The sequence below is a fragment of the Zonotrichia leucophrys genome, chromosome 3 (genome assembly GCF_028769735.1).
Source record: "Zonotrichia leucophrys gambelii isolate GWCS_2022_RI chromosome 3, RI_Zleu_2.0, whole genome shotgun sequence".
Lineage (NCBI taxonomy): Eukaryota > Metazoa > Chordata > Aves > Passeriformes > Passerellidae > Zonotrichia > Zonotrichia leucophrys.
The window spans coordinates 110499445-110526879 of record NC_088172.1 but is presented as its reverse complement, the minus strand read 5'-3'; the positions used below and the strand labels follow the sequence as shown (position 1 = coordinate 110526879).

General features: G+C 46.5%; 1 protein-coding gene across 1 annotated transcript; it reads left to right on the top strand.

The window, feature by feature from the left end:
• Positions 1-23831, top strand: MTMR9 (myotubularin related protein 9). Its single transcript, XM_064709945.1, has 10 exons — positions 1-614; positions 4240-4348; positions 4674-4799; positions 9688-9861; positions 12765-12982; positions 14667-14828; positions 16541-16682; positions 17812-18032; positions 19449-19600; positions 20018-23831. Exons 1-10 carry the CDS (start codon positions 430-432, stop codon positions 20185-20187), a joined length of 1659 nt encoding a protein of 552 aa, XP_064566015.1. The 5' UTR covers positions 1-429; the 3' UTR covers positions 20188-23831.
• Positions 23832-27435: the final 3604 nt, after the last annotated feature.

Here is a 27435-nt window from a genome sequence, read left to right as displayed (position 1 = left end):
CCGTCTCCGTGAGGATCCCGAGCGCGGATTGGTCCCGGTGCGCGTCACGTGACGCGGGAGGCGCTTCCGGCCCATCCCGCTCATCCCGCTCCGCCGGCGGCTCCCGGGAATCCCGGGAACCTCGGGGGGCCCGCGGCGCCCTGACCCTCCCCGAGCAGCACCGAGGCTCTGCCCGCTCCGCTCCCCTCCGTACCGCCCTCCCCACAGCCCCGGTCCGGCCCTGCGGGAGAACGGCGGGCCTTGTGCGGTTCCCTCCCGGTGCCCGCGGAGCCGCCGCCGCCACCGCGGGTGATGCCCCCGCCTGCCCGGGTGGCCCCGCGCACACCCTCCGCGGCTTTCCCGGCCTCCTGCCGGTGCTGCCGAGACTCCACCCGTTTCCCCGGTGAATTTTCCCGGTGAGTTGAGTTTCCCCCGCCATTCCCGCCCGGGATGGAGTTCGCCGAGCTGATCAAGACGCCCCGGGCGGATAACGTGGTGCTGCACCGCCCGTTCCACCCGGCCGTGGAGGGCACGCTGTGCCTGACCGGCCACCACCTCATCTTCTCGTCACGGCGGCGCGACAACGCCGAGGAGCTGTGGCTGCTGCACTCCAACATCGACTCCATCGAGAAAAGGTGGGAGACGCTTCCCTGCTGGGAATCCTCAAAATCAGAGGGGTTTGTGTGAAAAATGCGTATTTTGTTATTGGCTTTTAGCAAATATTCAAATGAATATTATGTGTGTTGTGTTAGAAAGTAATGCTGGATTAATTCTCTTAAGTAGTGTGTTAAATATAGTTTTAAGTTATTACAAAATTAAAATAGAGACTATGCTGTGTAGGATACTTTTTTTAAAGAAAGGACTCTCGGTGAGATAGCAGCCACAGGACGCCTAAATCTTTCAGAGAAAGAGAATTTATTGCTCCATTATCAGAAGAAATGAACTTCTTCCCACTTCGAAGGCGCTGTCAGGATTCAGAGGAAGAAGTTGAGAATCCTGTATTTAAATGGAATTTATGCATCATGTATGAAGTGTATGAATATGCAACAGGCTGTTGTTTTTAAGGGTTAATCGTCTGTTAACGTGGGTCCTTTTTTGGGCTTATGCTGCCCAAAAAAAGGTACCCAGACGTCCATAACTCTTTGTTTCTATTGTCTCATATTGTCCTAATTCAAATTGTCCAAATTATTATTACTCTAATTGTATTAAACTTTTAAAATTTTTAAAACAAGTGATTAGCGTTTTTCACATTTGGGAAAGCTGCAAAAAGCAGCCTCAGAGACAGCAGAACTGGGATCAGAGCTGAGCAGCAGCCAGTAGAAAAATTATGTAAGAAGTAGAAAAGTAAGGACAAATAGAGCAATAATCTGTGTATTAATGCTTGGCTTGAATAACTCCCTAGTCTGCAGGAAAGTTTATCTAGCAAGATATTAGGAAGTTCTAAGCTTAATAATGGAGTTCTGTGCATTGTGTTTTAAGGCTTACAAGCAGATATTTTATTCAAAATAAGCAAAATAATTCATTGTTTTCACCAAAGGTACCTGTGCTGATAGTGGTTGGATAGAACTACTGTCAATGTGCTTTTGCTTTGTGTGATTGCTCAAAAAACTTTTAAGTAAGTTGTAATATTAAATTCTTTGTCTGCTGCCTAAAGTGTGAGGTGACGGCATCTTCACATTGTCATAACCATGGAATGAGACTGAGGCTAGAAAATAAAATAGCTCAAAGTGTGGGAATCCATAAAATCTGAGAGTTTTGGGAAAGCTGCAAAAGGCAGCTCAGAGACAGCAGAACTGGGATCAGAGCTGAGCTGTAGCCATGAGATTGGTCAGCAGAAAAATTATGTAAGAAGTAGAAAAGTAAAACTAATAGAATAATGGTCTGTGTATTAACACTTGTCTAAAATAGCTGCTTAACCGAGAAAAGTTTATTTAGGAAGTTTTAAGCTTAATAGTGGAGTTCTGTGCATTGTGTTTTAAGGATTACAAGCAGGAATTGTATTCAAAATAAGCAAGCCCTGTTTAACCAAAGGTAAAACAATGGATAGAACTACTGTCAATGTGCTTTTGCTTTGTGGAATTGGTCAAAGAAACTTTTAAATTAGGTTGTAACATTAAATTTTTGTTTGCTGCCTGGGATGTGAGCTGCTGGCATCTTCCCACTGTCATAACCACAGAATGGGAGCGATGCTGGAAAATAAAACAGCTCAAGGCATGTTCCTAACAGTCCCATCCCATTTGTGATTTGTGCACAGCCCCTGGCTGGGGATATCCCTTCTCCCACCCCTCGTGGTTGGGAAGGGCTGGCTGGCACCTCAGCTGCCCCAAATCCCAGGCTGGGCAGCAGGGAGGATGCTCTGGGCACAGATTTTGCCTTCAGCTGTGCCAGGGGAGGTTCAGGTTGGGCATCACAAGGAATTTCTCCACAGAAAGGGAAATTAAACCCTTGGAATACCCAGGGAGGGTTGGAGTGCCCATCCCTGGAGGTGTCCCAGGAAGGGCTGGATGTGGCACTCAGAGCCCTGGGCTGGTGACAAGGTTGGACTCTGCTGGAATCCAAAATGCAGGGAATTCTCAAAACTTTGGGTCTGTAAGCCAAAGCTTGGAGTTAAACCCAGGATTTGATCTGAGACCTTGGGAAAGGCTCTGAAAATGAGGTGCTGGAAGCAAGAATGTGGATTTACAATTTAAAGCAGAGACATGTTAAGCTAAGAAGAAGAAATTTTAAAATTTTAGAGTTTAAGACATAGAAAAATAAAAGTAGTTACTGAGGTAAACAAGGAGTTTAAAAAGCAGCACTGTAGGTTTGTGAGTCAGATCATGATTGGCTAAGAAAGCTTCCACTGTAGCATGAGTCCATAAGATGAAATATTTAAGGACTGGGTCAAAACCATAAATATCCTTCTTGGCAGTGTTTTATTGGTCAATAAATCCTTAAAAGGTCTTGTAACTAAGGGACTTGTTCTGAACCATGCAGTAAAGATGTGAGCTGAGCTCACCCTTTGTAGAAGATGAGAACAATAAATCACATCATCAAAAACAACCCAGAGGTCCCATCTCTAACTCATGCAGAATTCCTTCCAAAAATCCCCATAGACTCAATGATCCTTTTCCAACCCCAGGGCAGGGTTCCCATTCTGTTTGGACATTCATGTTTGATGTTGCATCCCAAAGATTGGTTTTTTTTGGTCCTGTAGAGAGTCAGAATTTTTGTGTTTAACCCTTTTTGCTCTGTGTTTATTGCTCAGTGGATTCATCCACCCTTGAAGCACTTTATAAAGATGCACTGTGCACAGAGAGGGATGTCAGAGCCCTGCTGGAGGGCTTTGCCTTGTGTCACCCTCCAAAACTGGTGCCAGAATTGGGCTCTGGACTTGCTAAGCCCCAGATCTTCTCCTGCTGCTCAGCAGCATCATCCCTCACTTTTCCAGCTGCTCATGGGAATCAATAACCCTTTAGCAATGTGCTTTTTGTGCTACAGCTCAGCTGGAGCTGCAGAGCTCCAGATTTTTTTCTTGCCCATCCCCTTTTAGCTACAGAGAGTTCAGACATTTCTCTTTTCCCCCTCATTTCTGCTTTACCTGCACCATTGCCCCTCACTGAGTGTCTGCCCCATCTCACCTGATCATTGACTTCTGCTCCCTCACTTTGGTCCTTTTTGATGATAATGCTTCATTTTTATATTAATTACAAAATCCTTTTCCTGTTTGTAAAGGCTTTTAAGGAAGTCTGGTAGAACAGAGTTCCTTTCTGCCAGCAAGAAATCAGTGATTTAAAAAAGCACAGAGCCTGGGATGATGGGGGAGTTGCTGGGTGCTGATGAAGTTTGTTGCTGATTAAATTTGTTCCTGATTTCCTTCTGTATTTCTGAGAGAGGAAAGGAGCAGAGAGGTGGAAAATTCAGGGAATTTCTTCCCATGCTCAGTCCTCACCCTGGCCTTGGGCACTTGCAGAGATCCAGGGGCAGCCACAGCTTCTCTGGGCACCCTGTGCCAGGGTCTCCCCACCCTCCCAGCAGTGTGATGTTTGTCATGTAACACCTCCACTCCCTGCCACAGCAAAAGGTTGGAATAAATGAAAATAAAGCCAACCTTGCAAACAGCAAATAACAAGTTGTGTTTGTTTCTTTATTTTCTTGAAAGGTTCCCCTGCAGACAAATTGCCTCTCTTGGAGATTTGCCTTGTGGGAAGAGTTGTTCCACTTCTCCTGCCTTAGAGGATCCTGTTTTTATGGCACGCTTTTTTTCCTGTCTTGCTGTAGGTTCGTGGGCTCCTTGGGCACCATTGTGATAAAATGCAAAGACCTGAGGATTATCCAGCTGGACATCCCAGGGATGGAGGAGTGTCTGAACATTGCCAGCTCCATTGAGGTGAGCAGCTGCCATCAGCCAGAAAACCTGCAGGTCTTGAGCTCACCTCAGCCTTGAGAGCTTTATTTTTTCCAGTGATGTTTTCATGTTTTGAAAGGCAAAGAAGAATCTGGAATATTTCACATGCTCTGGGGGATTGTGGGGTATTTCCCAGAGGTTTTGGACTCTCCATCCCTGGAAGTGTTCAAAGCCAGGCTGGATGGGGTTTGGAGCAGCCTGGGGTAGTGAAAGGTGTCCCTACCTATGGCAGGGGGTGGAATGGGATGAGCTTTAAGGTTCCTTCCAGCCCCCACCTGTGATTCCATGATTTCTCTTGTCCCCACAGGCACTTTCCACACTGGATTCAGTCACTCTCATGTATCCCTTCTTCTACCGGCCCATGTTCGAGGTCCTGGAGGATGGATGGTCCTCCTTTCTGCTGGAACAGGAGTTTGAGCACCTCAGCTCAGTGGTGAGTGGGATTTGAGGGATTTCCCAGGCACTTGGATGTTCTGTGAACTGTTTTACCCAGTAATGGCTGGTTGGAAATCCCAGATGGTTAAAAATCCATGTGGTGCCTGGGTGAGAAGTGAGAGTTGTTCAAATATTCCCTCTGTGACATCAGACATTTGTTTGCTCCTTCACCTTGTACAAGTGGAGGTTTGAGGCCTTTTTCAGGAAATCACAAAGGTAGGAAATGTTTTTGGCCTTTTGGGATGATTCTCTAATTGGAAGAACAAATTGAAATCCTTTGTCCTGGCTTTGTTGTTCTTAATTTTGATCTGGAGTAGAATGAGATGAATCTTTGTCAAACCCTTAATTGAAATTATACTAGTTTAAAAAAATTGCTCTTTAGGAGGATGACAATGAAGATGCCCAGTTTGAAACACTTTTTCCTTTAATTGATGCTGGGGGAATGTTCATGAGGTACAAAAAGCTGAAAACTTCCAGTTCTCTTTTTCCAGGTGCTGCCGAGAACATTGATTTTGTTTTGGGTAGCAATTGTTCTTGTGGCATTGCCTGTTGCTTCTCTTACTCAAATTTCCTTTTAGGATGCTGAATTTGCTAGAGTGGGAACTATCTTGGGTGCAGGAACCTGTTTTAATAATTCCTTGGGTTTGCATCTCTGTGTTCCAGGTCTTTGTTTCACATCCAGTCTGTGCTCTTGCTCCAGCAGCTCAGGTTTCTGAGCCCACATCCATTAGTGCAGCATCCAAGAACATTGATTTTATTTTATTTATTTATTTTGTTTTCTCTCTGCAGCCCAGCATGTCTGCAGCCTGTATCATTTCCTGGCTATGAGTAACAACTGAATAATGTGATCAGATTGACCAAATTCAGTTGATGAAATCACCAGAAAATTAAAGAACATTAAAGGGGTTCAGAGGCCTTGCTATTTTTGTCTCATAATTAGAGCACTCTCATGTGTCTTATCTTCCTCTGCCATCCAACTGTTATCATATCCAGCTCATGGATCCATTGATGTGCTTTTTTTCCTTGTTTTTTCAGGGATTTAAATCTTCATTTGTCAATCTCTTGCCTTTCTGAACATATTCTCTGTGTAAGAATTACATTTAAAAACCTCATTACTTTTTAGCACCACATTTCCAGGGCAATCATTCATTCCTTTAAAATCTCCATGTCTGACAGATGTTGATTAATTAATTCTTGGCTTTTAACCCAAAACTTCACATTTTGAATAGAATGGTGTCAAAAGCCACCTTCCAATGATTTACATCTCCTGAACAACAGATAAATGTCTCACTGACCAAATAATTCTTGTTCTGGAAAGACACTGCTTTATGTGACAGGCTGGAACAAGGACATGCCTGATTTAAATCTTTCTTCCAGAAGTCAAATGAGAAGAATTCCAAAGGTTCCTGCCTCTGCTCAATCATCCATCTGGATCTGTACCTTCCCCAGTAGGATAACAAGTCAAAAACTATTTCACCCACCCTACAGCTCCAGTAATTTATTAATTCTACATTTATCTGCTACAGGAGAGTTGTTTTTAACACTCTCTAATAGCAAAGTGCAGTGTAAATGTTAATACTTTTTTTTAAAAGGTAAATATTAAATATTTAGATAATATAGCATGTAATTTGTGTTCTTCACTGCACACTGAGGGGTGAATGGAATTCAGAATATGTGCAGGGGCTCAGATTTCCTCTGAGCAGTCAGAGAGCCAAAAAGTTTCTCTTCTGCCAAATTCCAGAGCTGCAGGATGCTGCAAACTACTCCACTCTGGAAATTCAAAAATTTTTCTTCCCAATTTAGTTTCCTGAAATGAAGAGGCCTGAGAAGTTTGTACACTGCCAGTATAATTAACATAATATACCAGTATAATTAACATAATATACCAGTATAATTAACATAAAGGGTGATTTTATTGCCAAGAAAATCACTTACTTAATTCTTCTTTATTTTGCCTCTTTTCTTCCTTTTTCTTTTCCCCTTTTCTTTCTCCCTTTTCCCATTGTTTACTTCCCCCCCTTTTTCTCTATTTTTTACTTTCCTCCCTTTTCCTCTTTCTTTCCTTGTCTTTTTCTCTCTTTTCTTTCCTTTTCACTTACTTTTTTTCTCTTTTCTTTCCCTTTTTAGCAGGAAAGATCTCAGGGTTCTGAACAACTCAGTTGTGCTTCATCTTTGTGTCCGAGCTCCTTTTAGAAATCAGAATTTTCTGGGTTTGGGCTCAGGTTAAATGGTATTTGTGAACCAAATTTTGCTCTTCTCAGACAGGCATCAATCTTTACATTTGTTCTGCTCCTTGTCCATGCACAGTCTGATCCCAGCAGGGCTTGTTCCTTGGGAATGGCCTCTGGCTTTGCTGGTTTGCAGGATCTCCCAAGATCCATGCTGGATTCTGGACTTTTTTTTTAAGGCCTTTTGGTGGAGCTTGACTTGTTTCCCAATGTTTTGTGGAAAACGACCTCTCCTGGTAATTTTAAGTTTTAGGAGGAATGTTAGCTTGGACTTCTGAGAATCAATGTCTCTATAAACATTAGGACAGGAAAAGTAGGAATCCAAGAGTTGATCCTGCACTAGGTTTAAAAATCGCTGCTTTCTTGTTTTTCTCTGGAATTCTCTCTCCTTTCTGCTCAGCCCTCATCCCTTTGCTGCTTTTATCCTTAACTTTTCTTGATCCCTAAAAGCTCAGATGTCTTTCTGGGAAAATTAAGGGTTCACTTTGCACTCCCTGAGTTTTACACAGCACAATTACCTGGTTGAAAGTGAGCTCTCCCTTCATCCCTTTCCCTGCAGTCCTTCTACCTCCTGTGCTGCTGCCTCACTCTTCCAGTTACTGATGACCCTTTTTCCTTCCAAATTCCAGCCAGGCCAAAGCTAAAGGAGTTGATTTGGGCAATCTGGACTGGCAGTGCAGAGGTTAATGGGATCTCTGCAGCAGGAGCTGTTGGAAGGAAGACAAATGGTGCCAAGTGCTGCCAGGCTCCTCCTCCTTGTCGTGGAAATTTCACCGGGATGACATAACAGGATCTTTGTGTCTGCTGTAAATGGGGAGGAGAGCAGGGTTAAATTACCAGAGTGGGGGATAAATCAGGTGCTGCTCCTCCATTCCTTTCCATACTGGTGGTGCCAGGGACAGCCAGTCTTCCACAAGTTCCCCAGAGTTTTGGTTTTGCCTTCTCAGCATCCTGTGTCGTGGTGAGGTTTTTATCAATTTGATATTCCTGATCCATGCATGTTTTGTTTCATGGTAATCAAACTGCACACCCAACAGACACCCCAAAAACCCTGTTAAAAATCCCATTGCTGCTGCATTGAAAGCTGGAGCTGTGACCAGCCCATCCTTTTGTGTCTCAGAAGTTTTCATCTCTGCTCATAACATGATGGCCAGAGGCAATTTGACTTTGCATCTGGGAGAAGCTCTGCTTTTTATAAAATGGAGCTGTTCAGAGGAGCTGTTTTGAGGCTAATGAATAATGAAATAAGGTTATAGCATGGATGATGTAAAACTGTCCAGCTGGGCTGCTGCAAACAGGCAGCAATTACTGCTCTTGATGCTGATATTTATTTTTTCTCAGCAGCTTTTTTAGGCTGCCACCAAAAAGGACAATTTTCCTGTCTCCTAAGCCACACATCCATGCTTTGGAGCTGCTTCTGCTGAAATAATGAGACAGATCAGTTTGTTCAGCTGATGGAAAGGCTTCATTGCCAGAAGACATTCCTGAATTGATCCCCATTTTCCACTGGACCAGTGAGCCAGTCAGGTGCATTTTTATAAGCAGGTAGCAATCAGGAGCTGTGTGGCAAGGGGTAGTAAGGATCTGGAAGAAAGGAGTTCTGATCAGAGATGTGCAGTTAATTCATGTTAAATCAGCAGACATGAATTGATGTGGATTTTGTGTGTTTTCTCACAGCCTAATTTAGCTGCTGTGCTCTTCTCCCACTCTGTCCTGCCTGCCTTATCCCTCTGCATTTTTGTCTGCCTCAAACTTTCCTTGAACTCCTATGAGCCAAGGTTTGATGGATCTCTGAGGTCTCTCCCTGCTGCAGAAGCTCCTCATTGACCTTTTTCCCTGAGCTGGAGCCAAGGCCTGTGGGTGACCCTGGGTATCAGGTAGCTGGAATTCTCATGCCAAGTGCCTGTGAGATGCCACACTCAGCACTTCTTTGGCTGGAGCTGGAGCAGTTACATCACAGAGCTCCTGATGTGCCCTCAGTGCTTGGCTGCTGGGCCCCTTCCAGAAGGTGCTTTAGGAGGAAGAACTGTAGCTGAAACCACAGAAAAGCTGGAGATGTTTAAATTGAATTTTTAACCTTCAGCATCTGGAGTGGGTGGAGGTTCTTTGCCTTTCTTGGCCACCTTTGTCTTGTGAGCTCTTCTTTCAGCACAGATGGAGGATTGGGCTCATATTGCCTGTATCTAAATGAACCTTTTTCCCCTCTTGTAGGAATACATTTCTCTGTGGGGTCTTCCCTTGTTGTCTGCTGTGCCTGTGAAACAATTTAAAACCACAATCACCCTTATCTGCCCACATGGGCTTGTTTTGTGCTGTTTGAGGATATGATTAACCAAAGGGGGAGCTGTTGCTCAGGACCCAGAGGAACTTGTTCATTCTTCCATTGTTTCCAAGCTTTATCTGCTCTCTGGGGAGTGAGCTTCTGGGAGCTGCTGCAAGGAGATGATTGCAGGGAGCACCAAGGGATGTGCTGGAAAAATTAATGGGTCCACAGCCCTGTAAATGGTTACTGAAAGGACAATTTGTGGTGCAAATGGAACAGATCACTAATATGACTCTGTCTGTGTGCTTCATCCTGTGCATGGAAGTCATTCTTCCCCTTTACCTCTCCCATATAATGCCTTTCCTGACCCAAAGCTGTGTTCTGGTGTTTTTCAGACCAATGAATGGCGTCTGAGCTGCGTGAACAAGGACTTCTCTGTGTGTCCCTCCTACCCTCCAGTTGTCATTGTCCCCAAATCCATCGATGACGAAGCGCTCCGCAAAGTCGCCCTGTTCCGCTATGGCGGCCGCTTCCCGGTGCTGAGCTACTACCACAAGAAAAATGGGATGGTGAGCTGGGTTTGAGGGGTGTTTGTGCCTGAAGGAAGTGTGGGAATCTGTTGGTTTCATGCTCTGGAAGTAACAGAGCGGCTGGTTTATTTTCTGGCTTCTTCAGGGAATGTTGGGTTTCTTCCCCTGGTTTCTTGCTGGTGTGACAATGAAAACACAACATCTGGGCTCACAGGTGCCTTCAGGGTTCAGGTTAAACCAGTGCTGCCCCAGTTTCTGTAGTCCAGATCTTCTGAGGGCACATATTTCACCAAAATATTTTTGTGGAAGTTGTTTCCTTTGGCCACCTGGAATCAGAAAGGCTGTGTGGAGGTGGGTGCTTCCCTGGAATTAGTTATACAAACATAAATATTTTCTGTGGGACAAGCAGAACACAGATGTGACAAATCCATGAGAATTAAAGAGGGACCAGCAGGTCAAGGGAGGGCAGTTTGCTCTTGTGATGTCCTACGTGAGGTCCCCAACATAAGGACATGGAATTCCTGGAGAGAGTCCAGAGGAGACCAAGGAGATGCTCCAAGGGCTGGAGCCCCTCTGCTCTGGAGCCAGGCTGGGAGAGCTGGGGTTGTTCATCTGGAGAAGGCTCCAGGAAAACCTCAGAGCCCCTTTCAGTGCCTAAAGGGATCCAGGAGAGCTGGAGAGGGACTTGGGACAAGGCATGGAGTGACAGGACACAGGGAATGGCTTCCCAGTGCCAGAGGGCAGGGATAGATGGGATATTGAGAAGGGATATTGGGAAGGAATCATTCCCTGTGAGGGTGGTGAGGCCCTGGCACAGGTTTCCCAGAGCAGCTGTGGCTGCCCCTGGATCCCGGTTCTGGGTGGTGGAATGAGTGATCTCCATCCTGGAAATAGCCATTAATCTGCTTGGTTGGGAATGTGCATGGCAGCAGTTTGCTTACAGCAGTAAGAACAAGATGAGCCTTGTAAAGCCACTGCTGGCACCCTGGCTGGCTGTGTCTGCCAAGAGTTTTCATGGAAAGGATGGCAGGAGCCACATTGTCCTGTCTGTGAGTGCTGGGCCCTTGTCACAGCCGTGGTGACAGCAGAGCCAAGGCTGCTTCTGCTGTGTGACTGTGCAAGGAGGATCAGAACAATCTGTTCTCTGAGCCTGGCAGGGTAACTCAGGAGCAGCAAATTCTTGGTATTGCACAGACTTTAACAAGCCAGAATCTAATGGAGTGACTGATACATTGTGATTAAGAAATGCACTGTATGAAAGTGTTGGGTAATTGTGTCTCTTGCTGATGTAACCAGTTCAGAGGGTACTGGGATGTCCAACCTGCAGCTTTTAAACTTGATACAGTCTCCTCAAATGCTCCAATGCCTTCTCACCTCCTGTGGCCAAGATTTGTAAGCCTTCAATTTGAAGCTGTCTAGTCTGACTCAGGAATACTTTGGGATTTTCTTTGCTTTAAAAGCAGCCAGCCACCTACTCCACATGAGTTGTGCTTTTTGCTTTTTCTCAGCTCAGCTGAAAACCATTGGAGGAAGATTTTTGCTCAGTTATCTCTCAACATTGTGCATGTTTCATGTGAGGAGTACAGCAGTATTTGGCTCGGAGTGTTGCAGTTGTGACAGTAAATGCTGTCACTCTCTTTGCCCTCCTGGCTCTGAGCTCTCAGCTGTTGCTGGGGTTGCTGACAGGCTGCCCTCACATTTTCATTGTGATTTGAGCTGCTGTGGTGCTTCTGAATTGAAAGGCATTTGCTAAAGAGAAATCTCAGCTCAGCAGTCTGTGGACTTGACGTTTATCAGTCCATCCATGGGGTAAAAATGTCACCTTTAACACATGAGCAATTTGAGTGTTTTAAGAACAGAGTTGGGAATAGACCTTGAAAATTAAAATCCTGAAAAAGTTGCTTTCATGGAATCACAGGATGGTTTTGGTCAGAAGGATCCTTAGGGGACCATCTAGTTCCAAACCCCTGCCATGGGCAGGGATTCCTCTCACCAGGCCAGGCTGCTCAGGACCCCCTCCTGCCTGGCTGTGACACTTCCAGGGATTTATAGCACTGCCAGGGTTTGTAAAGGAGCCATCAGCAGAAAGGCAGATCAGTAGTTCACAAAGATGGTACTTGAGGCATAACTGAAAGGATACAGGCTCTAAGATGATGCCTGGCATTTAAAACTTGCCCAGCCAAGTGAGTGCTGGATTCAAGAATTTCTAATTCAGTTTTAAATCCTTGAGAGTGATAGAACTTTGTGGTGGATTCACAGGGATCACAGGATGAGGGAAGAGACAAGAATGTTGACTCCATGTTTCAGAAAGCTAATTTATTATTTTATGATATATATATTATATTAAAAGAGAATGATATATTAAAACTATGCTAAAAGATTAGAAGAAAGGATTTCATCAGAAGGCTAGCAAGGAATAGAAAAGGAATGGAATGATAATAAAATCTCATGACTGACCAACAAGTCCTAAACAGGCGGACTGTGATTGGCCATTAATTAGAAACAACCACATGAGACAAATCAAAGGTGCACCTGTTGCATTCCACAGCAGCAAATAATTATTTTTTGTTCCTGAGGCCTCAGCTTCTCAGGAGGAAACAGGTGAGATGAGGAAAACGGTTGCTGTTATTATAACGTATAGGTAGAAGTTGAGGAGGGTGAGCTTAGGGTTGTAGATTATAATGATTGCTATTCAGCCTAGGTGGGAGATGGAAGAAAAGGCTAGGATTTTTTGGATTTGTGTTTGGTTGAGTCCTGTTCATCCTCCCAGGGCTGCTGAGAGGACAGCCAGGATAGTTAGGAGAAAAAGTCCTAATGAAAGGATTTTTCATAAAATGTGTCTGTGACAACTGAAGGATTCAGGGCAAGGCTTGGAGCTCAGTGGTGCCTTTCAGTCAGAACTCTCTCCACAGTGCCTCAGGCATGGTTCTGTGTCTCCCCAGGCGATGCTGAGGAGCAGCCAGCCCCTGACGGGCACCAACGGGCGGCGCTGCAAGGAGGACGAGAAGCTGATCAACGCCACGCTGCGCTCCGGCCGCCGCGGCTTCGTCATCGACACGCGGCCCCTGAACGTGGCCCAGCAGGCCCGGGCCAAGGGAGGCGGCTTTGAGCAGGAGGTGCACTACCCCCAGTGGAGGAGGATCCACAAATACATCGAGAGGTGGGTTGGTGTGGTGCTGCGGGGTTTAGGACGAAGTGAGAGGTGAGAATTGACTCCAAGTTCTCAGAAGGCTGATTTATTATTGTATTATATGATACTTGATGTTTGATATATGTGACATTTGATATATGACATATTATATGATGACATGACATATATGACATGACATGATATTATATGACATTATATTTGATATGACATGGCATGACATGATATTTAATATGGCATGATATTTGACATGACATGATATGGCATGATATTTGACATATTTTATGATGTGACATGATATTATATGACATGACGTGATATTTGACACAACATGACATGATATTTGACATGACATGATATTTGACGATATGATATTTTATATTATATTTCATATGATATTTTATTTTAAATGTTATACTAAAACTATACTTAAAAGCACAGAGAAAAGATACATCAGGAGGCTAGAAAAGAATGATAGTAAAAACCCATGACAGACTCAGAGAGTCTGACACAGCTGGCTGTGATTGGCCATTAATCAAAAACAATTTACATTCTGGGTAAACAATTCTCTAAATCACATTCCAAAGCAACAAAACATGGAGAAGCTGAGGCTTCTTATCTTGCCAGGAGAAGAAATCCTGGAGAAGGGATATTTCAAAAAATATCACAATAACAGTGGGTGAAATCAGGCTTTCCCCTGAGTTGGCTGCATGAGGTCATCAGAGCAGTGATACCTCCACAAAGGATTTGCTCCTGTTAGAAGAGTTGTGTACCCTGGCTCCTGGCAACAGGATCATGTTCATTCTGTGGCAAATCCAGAATATGTGCATGATAAGGAGATTTTTTGTTTGGTTCCTTGTTGTGAGCAACCTGCTGCAGGTTTCAGCCATCAGGCATCTCCCTGTGCTGTTTCTTTTCCTGGCGATCTTCAGCCACACTCCAGCCTTCCTGTGTTCCCCTTGGCACAGGAAGGAGCAGGTACCTTGCCAGAAAACTTCTGCAGGAGAGGGTTTGTTCTGTGTCTGTCACACTCCTCTTATCCAGAGGATTTGTCCAGAGAAGCTGTGGCTGCCCCTGGATCCCTGGAAGTGTCCAAGACCAAGTTGGACAGGGTTTGGAGCAATCTGAAATAGTGGAAGGTGTTCCTGCCCATGGTGGGGGGTTGGAATGAGATGAGCTTTAAGTTTCCTTCCAACCCAAACCATTCCATGATTCTGGGATCCAGTGCTTTTCTCTGGACATCTGATACTGTTCAGTCATTTGGAGAAAGTTGTTAAATAAACAGACTTTCAGTCTGGCCTTGTTCAACTTCTCTTAAAGCCTTACTTTTGGGGAATCCTTCTGCACAGACATGAAGTAATGTCACTGGACCTGTAGGCCAGCTCTTGAGCAGTTAAATAAGGAATTTCCTGGCAAATACCTGAAGTTTTTGGTTTTGTTTCAAAAGATTTTATGTGAACTTACATTTGTTGCTGATTATTTACAGTAGCAGTTAAATAAGGAATTTCCTGGCAAATACCTGAAGTTTTTGGTTTTGTTTCAAAAGATTTTATGTGAACTTACATTTATTGCTGATTATTTACAGTATCAGAGAGAGGGGGTAATGAATAAACACAATATACAAACACTAAATAATCCATGTCCTCATTCCTATGTTATTTCTTGTGCTTTCAACAATGTTTTCCTTTTCCCAAAGGTTTCATATCCTGCAGGAGAGCTTCATCAAGCTGGTGGAGGCTTGCAATGACCAGTCACACAACATGGACCGCTGGCTCAGTAAACTGGAAGCTTCCAACTGGCTCACTCACATCAAGGAGCTGCTGACTGCAGCCTGTCTGGCTGCTCAGTGCATTGACAGGTAAATCTCCTGCAGAAGACCTTAGGTTGCTCATTCACTGGTTACAGATTGCTCACTAAATACCTCTGGCAGTGTCAATAACTGCCCACCGTGGTCTGGCTCACTTGTACCCATGGAGGATTCTGTTTCCTCATGGCGGAGGAATGTTCCTCCAATAAATCAGGAGGAGGGAGGAAATCTGGGCTAACAAATGGTTTTGGATCATGTGTTTAAGGTAAATTTCTGTGTCTGTTGCAGCCAAGCTAATTTAGAGAGTTTTATTGAAGGTTTGGGTTAAAATGGGTCTAAGGAAAAGGGGACACAGAGATGTCTTTTTCTTTTTTTAGCAAATATTTGTTTCTTTTCAGCTGCAGATTTCCAATACCACACCTCATTTCCAGAGGTTAAAACAATGTCATCTCCTTGTTTTCCCCAGGAATTGGTCCAGTGCTTTTCCCCTCTTATATTTTTATCCCCACAGCCCTCTCCAGGCAATCCTGCTCATCCCTTCTAAGTGCTTGTGACCTCTTTTAACCTGACATTTCTTTCACAAATGCTGCTGACTCAGCTGACTCATGCTCACACCTCTGGCTGCAGAGCCAATGCTTGCTCTCAGCTGCCAGGTTTGTAAGGCCAGATGCAGGAATCTAAATTGGTTTTATCTGTGACTCTGGGTGGGAAAAGCCCATCCCAAAATTTAGGGAGAACCTGGCTTTTCATAGGAGCTGGGGATTGTGTTCTGCAGGCACACCAGCAGCTGAGATGCAGGCTCAGTGGTGAGACAGCAGTGCTGCATTAAAGTGGGAGCTCTGTGCTTTTTAAAAGCTCTGACAGTGCTGGTTTCATTACTGGCTGTGCCAGGAAAGGATTGCTCTGGATCAATAGTTTTATCTGAAATTCTTTCCTGCAAGCATGTAATGGGAAAGATCAGTGATGAAACCCTCCTGGCTTGTTGGGACAGTGGCTGATTTCATAATTTTTAACCTCAGCTTTGCATTTTATGTTTACCATGTGGAGCCATGGCAAGTCAGTTCCAGGTGCCTGACCTGTCTCACTCAGAGCCTGGAGGTCAGAGCTGGGCTGACAAGGAGAGTTCTGTTGTATTTTCCATGGGGAGGGAATGGCTGGGACAGATCTTCCAACATCTTAAAGGCCTGAAAGATAAAAGGGGAAAATAGTGTTAGAAGATTAGTGTAGAGAAAGATGAAGATTATGTAGGGAAGGAAGGTTTAGATTAAATATTAGGGAGAAACTCTGTATTATAGCAGTGGTGAGGCTCTGGCAGAGGGTGCCCAGAGAAGCTGTGGCTGCCCCTGGATCCCTGGAAGTGTCCCAAGCCAGACTGAGTGGGGCTTGGAGCAACCTGGGATAGTGGAAGGTGTCCTTGCCATGGCAGAGGTGGAATGGGACGAGTTGCACTTCCAAGCTGTAACTCCAAGGGATGCTGATCCCAAAAAGTGAGAACCACAAGGGAGATCTCACTGTGCACCTTCTGTCAGTATGGGAAAGGATCTGGAGTTCCAGACTGCTGAGCAAGACATGGAGCTTTTAGTGATGCAGAGCTCAGGTCACTGTGGATGAGGATCCAGGTGGGATCCATGTGGGATGGGGCTGCAGTGGTGATAGCGAGCCAGAAAAAACTCAACCCTGGTGTCTGTGGGATGTATCGGCACCCACTGGGATGGATTCTGTTCATTCATACTCTTATCCCTTCCCACCTTTTCCTTTCCCAGGGAAGGTGCTTCAGTGTTAGTGCATGGCAGTGAAGGAACTGATTCCACACTCCAGGTCACTTCCCTGGCACAGATCATCCTGGACCCAAGGTGCAGGACCATCCGTGGCTTCGAGGCTCTCGTAGTGAGGGAGTGGCTGCAGGTAAGGAACAACAGAACAACAGTTCCCTGGACAGAGCAACAGCCAGTTCCAGAGACACTGGGGTTGGGAAATAGCCTGAGAGGCAGCCAGCAGGCTGGGCCTTGTTACAGCCCTGCTGAGTGTGAGTGTCCTTTGTCCTAAAGAGCAGCATCATTACCTGAGTCATTTGTCCTCTGGCACTGCTGGGCCTCTGCCTCTCATGGCAGGTTTTTGATTTTGGGAACTGCCTGTTCTGTGTGCTCAGGGTGAACATCTCTTATCAACAATGGTTTGGGTTGGATGGGACCTCAAAGCTCCTCTCATTCCAACCTCCTGCCATGGGCAGGGACACTTTCCACTGGAGCAGGCTGCACCTCTTCCATCTCATTAGAGAAAACTGTTCAGACCACACCACAGAACCTGAGCTGTGCTCTTTGTACCTTGGCACTCTGGTCCTCCAGTGCACCCACCCCAGCTTGTTCCTGCTCACATTCTCTGATCAAACACAGCATGAGAAAGGCAGGGAAATCAGTCATAGAATCACAGAACCGTTTAGGTCAGGATTGTCAAGTCCAGCTGTCCCCCAGCACTGCGAAGGCCACCACTCATCCATGTCCCCAAGTGCCACATCCACATGGCTTTTTAATCCCTCCTGGGATGGGGACTCCATGGTTGCCCTGGGCTGAACAACCCTTCCCATGAAGAAATTTTCCCTAATATCCAATCTAAACCTCCCCTGATGCAATTTGAAGTAATTCCCTCTCATCCTGTCCCCGTTCCCTGGGAGCAGATCCCAACCCCCCTGGCTGTCCCCTCCTGTCAGGAGTTGTGCAGAGCCACAAGGTCCCCCCTGAGCTTCCTTTTCTCCAGGCTGAGCCCCTTCCCCAGCTCCCTCAGCCCCTCCTGGTGCTCCAGCCCCTTCCCCAGCTCCATTCCCTTCTCTGGACACTCTCCAGCCCCTCAATGTCTTTCTTGTCAGGAGGAGCCCAAAACTGAATCCCAGATTTGAGGTGCCCCAGCAGCAGAGGGATAATGCTTTCTAACAGCTTGGTCCTGAGCAGTTGCATGGACAGAACTCACTCTGAAGTGTTTTTTCCACATGTCCTCACATCCCATTCCTTGTGTGTGATGATTCCCTGATTCCCTGCAGGCTGGCCACCCTTTCCAGCAGCGCTGTGCCCAGTCAGCCTATTCCAACAGCAAACAGAAGTGGGAGGCCCCTGTGTTCCTGCTCTTTCTGGAATGTGTGTGGCAGATCCACCGGCAGTTCCCCTGCTCCTTCGAGTTCAACGAGCATTTCCTCATCCTGCTCTTTGAGCACGCCTACGCCTCCCAGTTTGGGACCTTCCTGGGGAACAATGAAAGTGAAAGGTTGGTAAGGATGCTTGACTTGAATCCTTTAAATATCAGGCTGAATTTCACTAAAAGAAGGTCCCAGAATCATGGAATGGTTTGGGTTGGAAGAAACTTTAAAGATCGTTTTGTTCCAACCCCTTGCCATGGGCTTACACTTGCCATAACTTCCACTATCCCAGGCTGCTCCAAACCTCGTCTATCCTGGCCAAAAATCTCCACCCATCAGTTTATTTAATTTCTCACCCAGAAACTCTTCCATGAAGGCATAACCAACTGGAGTTTGGTGTGAGTCACAGCTGTGGGAAGCAGACTTGTCCCTGCAGGCCTGGAGGAGGAGGAGGCTGAGGCAGGCAAAGGCCACAGCTGACAGTTCTGTCCCTCACCAGGAAGAAAATGTGAACTGTGAGGGAGGAATGTCACTCTGTAGCCTGGTGGTCCTGAGACCCCCCCTGGGAGTAGAAACAGGGTGAAGGACTGGAGCTGCCACAGCTGCCAGGGAGGTTTGGATTCCTGTTTGGAGCTTGGCAATTCTGCCCTCAGGACTCCTGGCTCCAGTAAGGCCATGGCTGAGGGGCTCCTGCTGGACTGGACAGGAAGGGAAAAACAGAAATGATCTTCCAGAGAAGGAAGGCAATTTAAAGCTTCCTGTAAACCTCTCTGTCCTTAAAGTAATCTGGGCTAAAGTAGAAGAGACTCTGCTGCCTTCTGCAGGGCTGGTGAACCAGTCATCTGCAAAACCAAGTTAGACTTGAAGGCAATGAGCTGAAATTTGGTGGAGTATTGGATGTTATGTGTAATAACCTGCCTGTCACATCTGAGCACGTCAGCCTGGGAGCACAGACAGAGGTTAAGGCTGATGTTAAGCTTGTGCTGTCTGAAGCATTCACAGGAGTGCTGAATCTCCTGCCTGGCTGGCAGTGCAATTTGCCAGTGCAGGCAGAATGAGATTTGCTGGAATCTGAGGCATAGGGATCCCTGGAACTGCTGGGCCCAGGAAAACAGCACTGCTTGCTCTGTGTGCTCAGTTCCTTCCTGCCACCAGAGGGACCTGTCAGACGTGCCCATTCCAGCAGTGAATCCTTCCCTGATGCAGCTCTGCCCCACCTTCCAGCTCCACCTTAACACAAGAGCCTGATCCCTTTCCAAACCTGGCACTCAAACCACAGTGGGAGGTGACTGATTCTTCACCTGGGCAGCGGGCAGCCATCTTACAAGGGTTATTTCCCCATCTTTTATTCAGAACTATTTGTAATCAGCCATGCTGAGTAAATTGCTTTATGTGTACACCCTGTGCCATGATGATGAAGGGATTAACTTGAATTATCTGGGGGAGTAGCACATGGAAAAACTTGTGGCCTTGTCTGTGTGGTTCTAACAAGAACCTTACAGATCCAAGTGTATAAAACTGATTTGTTCCTGTGGGTTTCTTAGGGCTAAACTGAAGCTGCCTCAGAAGACCATGTCCCTCTGGTCCTGGGTGAACAGGCCTGAAGAGCTGAGCAGGTTCCAGAACCCTATTTATGAGGCCAACAGCCTTGTCATCTGGCCCTCTGTGGCCCCACAGAGCCTGCAGCTCTGGGAAGGTGAGCCACATTTTCTTTCCCTGTTACATACAATGTCTCTTTTGTGAATTTTTTTGTCAGACTTCATTGCTGACCATTCTGGAGAATCCATGTGCAGTGGGTTCTCTGCTGCAGAAACTTCCCCGATGCCATGGGTGCAGAAGAGTTCATGATACAAGCAGGCTGTCATGGCAGGGTGGAGACTGAAAATGGAGTGGTCTGAGGAAAAAAAAGGAATGAACCCTCCTCATTTTTCATTTTTCTTTTATTAACCTTGTGTAACAGGATGGTGAGCTTGGAGAGGAGGAGGGAAGCCCTTTAGAGGGGGAGAGAAAGGGAAGAAAATGTGACTTGGGAGCTGCTGGAATGTGAACAACCTTCCTGAACTCCCCCTTGTTTCAAGAACCCCTTGTGACCTGGGTTTCTCTGGGCTTCCAGGTATCTTCCTACGCTGGAACAGACCTTCCAGATTCCTGGAGGAGGCTGAGGAAGAAAGGATCAACATCATCAAGTACAACAAGGAGCTGCAGGCCAAGGTGAACGTGCTGAGGCGGCAGCTGGCGGAGATGGAGGCGGATGGGGAGGTGCAGGAGGGGGAGGAGCCCTGAGCTGGGCTTTGCCTCTCAGACCTTTTCTTTCAGGAACCATGGAAAGTGCATGTTCTGCTGAGCCCTTGGGTACAGCTGACCCTCCCACTGCTGAACCCCTCACTCCATGAACCTCCCTGCTTTTTGGGGAGGGGTTTTTGTTTTGTTTACAGAAGACACAGCTGGGCACAGTGTCCCCTCTTGGCAGCTGTTCTGTCTCAGAATTGGGTACAGTGTCAGCAGAAGCTGGAACTCTTTACCTCCAACTGTGTGGATGACCAGGATGGGCCAAGAGACAGGATGTCTCCACTTTATTTTAGACTTTTTCTGGTTTTGTTGAACACTCACAGGATTGAAATACAGAGTTCTATATAGATAGGTAAAGGCATTTTGTCTGGAAGCACCTTTTCTCTCAAAGAGTAAGTAAGGCAGCTTAGTTCTTTTAATTTCCTGGAAAATCTAGAAATGGTTAAAATCAAATTACAGGTTCTGCCAGTCTACACAATACTCTCAGTAGCCTTCACATCTCACACTTGGGTTTTTGTGTTCAGCATTGGCTCGGGAGCAGGAAGTTGAATACCAAACCAGAGCAAAATATTTCAGTGCAATACAGAATTGATGGAGGGATTCTGCTGCTAATGTTTAAGCCATGAACTTCAGGTGGGATTGTCCCTCGTGGACAATGATCTCCTAAGGAGGAACAAACTTTTTTTTTATTCTACCTGGAGAACAAAAAGGTTTAGTAGTTGGTGGGGGTGTCCACTTGCAGAACAGGGCTCAGAGCTGTCCTTTAAACCAGAGCCAAGCTGCCTTCTTGGAAATTCCAACCCCCCTGGCTGGGTTTGGACACCTGGCCAGGTTCACAGCATTGCCAGGGTGCAAGAGCAACACTTTATTTACAACTCAACAAAACACTTCTGTTGCACCTGATGTGCTTTTCCTTCTTGTGCTCTTATGCCCATCTTGTGAAACCTCAAAAGCAGAAGCTGGAAGTTCAGGTGACCTCACAGATCTGCTGCAGGTGAAGGGGCCATCACACTACAACAAAAAAATACTAAGAGTTTAGATGATTTGTAGCTGCTAAAACTGCTTAAAGACTTTAGGGATAAGCTCCTTCTCATTTAACTTTGTAATTTGTAGCTGCTCTTTCCATTTCTGTGGCTTCAATTTGCTTTTTATAAAATCAGAGTTCTCTTTTGTGATTTTTTTTTCCCTCCTTTAAAAAGACAGGTAGGAGTAGGTCTGAAATACTCCTTGAGGCATTTTTTCAGCTTGATTCCCTGGGTAGCTCCACAGGACTGGGAAAAGTTGAATTAACAGCAGCACATGTGGCTGGGATTATCCAGAAAAGAGCTTCCTGTCAGCCTGGTTCTGCTGGAATGAACAGAGCTGCAGTAGGTCAGTGGTGGGATGCCTCTGGAAACTGCTGAGCTTCCAAGTTTATGGAATGAAGCTGCCTTTATTTAAAAGCCACTTCACATAGAGAGGTGTGAAAATGCAGCATCTGTAGTTGTAGAAGTAGCTGGGCAGGAACCTGCAAAAATCATGTAGCCACTAAATACAGTCTAAGAAAATTCTATAACCAAGGAAATTATATAAAATTATGTGATAATGGTCAAGTGCTACCTTAATGCCTTTTGTTCAGTCCTTATTTCCTTAATGATTTCCTTCTTGCCTAAGCTCAACTTAGCCCTGAAGTCCTCTGGCTTAAAAAATAAGATCCCTTTTAAAACACTCCTCACTTAAGGCAGAAGAGTGATTCCCCCTGCTTGCAATGCCAATTTCTTTTTAGGTTTGGAGCTTTGTTCCCTGGTTCCAGTCTGACACAGGGAATGCTGCTCAGGGTGGCTGGGGATCTGTTCTGCAGCACAGGGGAGGCAGAATTGGGCTGTTCTCTCCTCCAAACCTGGTGATTCCTCTGGGTATGTTGCTCAGATAATCCCTTAAAATGATTGTACACCCCCTGAAATGATGTCTGTGGGATCTGCACCTGCCTGAGTGGTGTTTCCCGACCCCATTCAGAATTTCTCCATCTGAAATCCATTATCCCCAGCCAGATGGGAAGGATTCAGAAGGCACTATTTTCCCTGTAATAGACTATACATAAAACACTCCTAAAGGTTATGCAATTCCCTAACACAGTAATTATAGATTGAGCTAAATAATAGAGAAGCAGAGAGGGTTTTTTTTTTTTTTTAGATCTAATTGCCTGGCTGCTCCAGCCTCTCCTGCAAACTGCAGGCTTCTGAGGAAATTGGGAAACCAGCTGTGACAGCCAACAAAAGGCAGCACATTCCCTCTGAGCTGGCATCAATTTCAGCCTCCACTTGTGTTGAATGCACACCCAAGCATTCTGTGTGTGTGCCTTGGGAACGTGGATCCTGGGAATGAATCCTTGGGGCAGTGCTGGTGTCCTTCTGAGCAGCCCCTGCAGGTTATTCCACATTTCCTGGGCCCTGCAGGTTATTCCACATTTCCTGGGCCCTGCAGCACCTTGTCCCTGCACAAATCTGTGCCACAGGCCTGGGAGGGCTGGCAGGAGATGCAGTGGGGCCAGAATGTGAGGTGGTGCAGGTTCTCCAGGGACAGGACACTCCCAGAGCTGTCCTGCCACGCTGCTGCCACATTCCCTTGGAGCTTTTCCATTCCAGTGCCTGCCAGGCTCCAGATTCACAGCAGCTCTCTCCCGTTCTCTGCTTTGCTGCTTGCCTCCCCTGTTAAATCACATATTTAATGCCAGGGATGGGTTTGCTCCCTCAGAAGGGGATTCCTGCCCCAGTTTGCAGATTCCCTGTGAATTCCTGAGCTGGGGCAGTGCCCAGCTCTGGCTCCTCCCTGTGCCACTGCCTTACGCCCTCGCTGCCACCGCGCTCCTGCTCTTTTGCACACACCCTTTGTGTAACAAGCTGGACACGGAGAGAAAGCCCCATCTCCAAATTTTAGGGTTCAATCCACAAAATTTGGGGAGGACACTCTGCCATTCACCAAAAAAAAAGAAGGGAAAAGGAACTAACTTGCACAGTTTTCATAAGGGAAATGTGTACCTTCAATATTTTGATTGTATCGATTAAGTCTTGAATGTGGCGCTGGTTTTGACGTGCACTATTGTCCCTGTTGCATAGGATCTCATTTAAAATTGCACTGTACAGCATTTTTGGTGTCTCATTGTGCTTTGCTAAAGCCTTGGGCAGTGCTGTGCTTGTGTGAGGGGTGAGGTTTGTGCCAGCACTGCCTGTGTTTTGTCACAGCTGCACTGTGTGAGCTGTGTCTGTTCACTACTGCCTGTTCAAGTGATGAGTGCACTGCTGGCCCAGCATCTGGAACTGCTATTTGGACTTGGCTGCTGCATCAGTCTTGGTTTTTTTTTTTACTTTATTTTATTTTTCCTGTACAATTTGAAATGCCAGGGCTGGGAGTCGTGTGCTGGTGTTAGGTATTTGCTGTCTGTGTACAGAATCCCAGCTGCTGCAGCGTGGAATTTACTGCAACAACGACAAAGTAATAAATCTGAGGAAAAAAGAAGATGATGGCTCGAGGTTCAGCCATTTGGGGAGAACAAAACAGATACAAAGTGGCTGTAAACTTTGCTGTAGATATGTTGAGAGCATAGTAGATGTGTCTGTTTAAATTAAAACCCTGAAGACTAAAAAAGTTCTTTAATTACACTTCTTAATCTTCTTTATTACTGTGTCCTTTGCTTCCCACAGGAGGGATGTGGGTGGGTGTGACTTGGATTAAGCTTTTGCTTGAAATTTTAGCTCTTTTCAGCTAGATTATGTTTTATTTTACAGCTGAACAGGCCCTGTGGTGGTAGAAGAGGGATGGAAGGAGAAGGGTGAGACCCTGGGGCTGTGAGGGGCTTGCAGAGCTCTGCTCCAATGGGTTTGGGCCTTGGACAGCAGCTCTGCTTGTGATGGATAAACAGTTTGATTAGCCAAGGCTTTATACTGATATTGATCCTTTTATCCTGGTATTGATCTCTCCAAGGGAAGAAGGGCAGGGGTTTCACAGGGAGAGGGGTTTGGAGCAAAGCAAAGCCTTGCAAGAAGGTGGATGGACAAGGGGCAGTGGTTTTAAACCATTTAAAACCAGGAGAGATGTAGATGAGATATTAAGAATAAATTCTTTCCTGTGAGGGTGGGAGGCCCTGGCACAGGTTGCCCAGAGAAGCTGTGGCTGCCCCTGGATCCCTGGAAGTGTCCAAGGCCAGGCTGGACAGGGCTTGGAGCAACCTGGGATAGTGGAAGGTGTCCCTGCCCATGGCAGGAAGGTGGAATGGGATGATCTTCAAGGTCCCTTCCAGCCCATCCTGTGACTCTGGAGTCCATCAGGGACTGGGGTCACTGTTTCCTGGTTTGAAGGCAGGGGAGCACAAAAAGGACAAACAGCTCCTGGGAAGTGGAGGCTGGGAGCTGTATGAACTCCTGGATCTCTCCTGGCTGCTGAGTCAGGAGGCTGGGAACTGCTGGGCTGTTTCCCTTGATGAGTTTCTGCGGGTTTGGGGGTTGGAGCAGATGGAGGCTGGGGGGTCTTTGTGCTGCTCTGCAGCCCATGAGATAACACAGGAATGGCTGCTGAAGGTATTGATGTGAAAAGATTGACATTCAGCCACTATTTATGCCAAAAATCCCAGCTGGAACAGAGTAGGTCTGTTTTAAAATATTTTCAGCAGTGATCAGGCAGTCTGACTTGGGTTAAATTTGATTTTTGGTGGGTGGGGAAAGAAAATAAATAAGGAATCCCAGAATGGTTTGGGTTGGAAGGGACCTTAAAGCTCATCCAGTTCCACCCCCTGCCATGGGCAGGGACACCTTCCAATATCCCAGGCTGCTCCAATCCTATCCAGCCTGACCTTGGACACTTCTAGGGATAGGGAATCCATCTGAACAAGTGTTGAAATTTTTCTTTAACCTTTTCTTGAGTCTGTTGGATTTTTCTCTTGGAAATCCCAAGTGCTTTTGCCCAGTGCCATTGTAGGAGTCTCTTCCCTGCTGCCCATTTTCCCCCAAGCAGTGAGAGGGGAAACAATGAAGAGGAATTCCCATTGCACTGGATGGAGCTTGGGATGCTGGGCTGGGCTGCTCACAGCTCCCCCTGCCCTGGAAATGTCACCACAAGCCCCTGGCATCTGTCTGTCAGAGCTGATCCTCTGATGTTCTCTTGGGAAGGTGTTGCTCATGGGTTTGGATGCTTTTTCTGATGCTGCAGGTCAGCTCCTGCAGGATTTCCTCTTAAACCTCCAAATCTGCTCCCTCAGGATCTTAAAATAATGGCAGACAACCTGGGCACTGCACAGATGTAGTTACACCACTAAAAACCACAGTGTAATCACTAAAATAATGTTTTTATAGCTTGGGCAGTGGTTGTAGCCATTTACATGACCAGTTTGCACATCCCAGTTGGTGCTGGTTCTGTCTGGGGGATGGTTTCATGTTTGAAAGGTGGAGCCTGAGGTCACTGTGAAGGAAAAAGGCTCTGTTGGCAAGGGGCTCATTCAAAGGTACAAGAGATAAAGGAAATTAAAAAAAAAAAAAATCGAAGAAAATCTGCTCCCTGCTCTTCTTTCCTGACATGGAAAACATTTGTTGGGATGTCCCAGCAAGGTAAGTGCAGCATTTCTACAAGGAATTTTCTGGGTTTGGCTTGTAGGTACTTGGTGGTACAGAATAAAACTTTTATGGCAGGAATAAAAGTTGTTCCAGAGTTCGAGTTGGTTTATTTTTTGTTTTGTTGGGTTTTTTTAACAGAGAACTACTTAGTTTCTTTGTACTACGCTCCATTTTTTGGGGTCCACCTTGAGCACTTCCAGGGATGGGGCAGACATGCATCAGTTGTTTTGGGGACAAAGCAGGAATTTTTACTACAGTGAGGTAAATGTAGGGCTCTGGATTCTACACTTCCCTCAGGGAATAAAAAGCAAAAAACCCACAAACCTGTGCCTTTCTGAGAAAAAGATTTCCTTCCAGAGATCCCTACAGGACACTTGTGCAACATGGAGTGTCCTGGCTGTGTTGCCAGCAGTTGGCAATGCTGCCGTTTCACAATGGGGAAGGCTGTGGCAATCCTGAATTTAAATTCTGTTCTGCCCTCCCCCGCCTCTTTATCCACCTCACTTGTGCTGGTCCAGCTGTTTGGGATTCCACGTGGCAAATGGGATTGGAGAAATGCATGGAAAAGTGACACAGCCAGGAGGGAAGAGCCCTGCAGGCTGAGTCAGCAGCTGGGGTGTTAAACATGGCACCGATGCTTGGAGTAAATGAAGTCACAGGGAGTGTTTGTAAAGTGAAAATCCACATGGAGCAGCTGGGGAGAGTCCAGAGGAGGCCATGGAGATGCTCCAAGGGCTGGAGCCAGGCTGGGAGATCTGGGGCTGCTCACCTGGAGAAGAGAAGGGTCCAGGGAGAGCTCAGAACCTAAAGGGATCCAGGAGAGCTGGAGAGGGACTGGGGAGAAGGGATGGAGGGACAGGACACACGGAATGGCTTCCCACTGCCAGAGGGCAGGGATGGATGGCATATTGGGAAGGAATTCTTCCCTGGCACAGGGTGCCCAGAGAAGCTGTGGCTGCCCCTGGATCCCTGGAAGTGTCCAAGGCCAGGCTGGACAGGGCTTGGAGCACCCTGGGGTAGTGGAAGGTGTCCCTGCCCATGGCAGGGGTGGCACTGGAGGAGATTTAAGGTCATTTCCAACCCAAACCTTTCCATGGGTCTGTGAAACTCCCTCAAGGAACACTTGCAGGGAGGATATTTCAATTCAGGGTGAGAATCTGAGTAACCTCAATGGAGCTTTGGAGCTCCACCAGTTCACTCAGCTTGAGCTCTGGGTGCAGCAGCACTGGTGAGATTCCCACTCCAGAGGGATAAGGATGGGGTGAACACAAAGATTTGGGGATCCTTTTGGGAATTTGGGAAGGAATTGTTGGCTGTGAGGGTGGGGATGCCCTGGCACAGGGTGCCAGAAGAAGCTGTGAGCTAGAAGAAAAAAAGGAGAGCAGACACACCTTGATCCTTTCCCCAGTGCCACATTCCAGGAACCCTGCACTGAGCACCTCTGGGATTGTCAGAAGGACTAAAGGCAGCTGTGGGCAGAGCCTTGTCCCCTGCAGAGCAGGGAACCAAAGGGATAGTGTCAGGACCCAGGACATCCCTCTGGCTGTCCTGAGCAGCCCAGACCCCTGCCAGGGGTCTCAGAGACCCTGGCACAGAGCCCAAAATGCCCCTGTGGTTTTGATTATGACACATGGGGCAAGTGACCAACCTTAAATGAAGA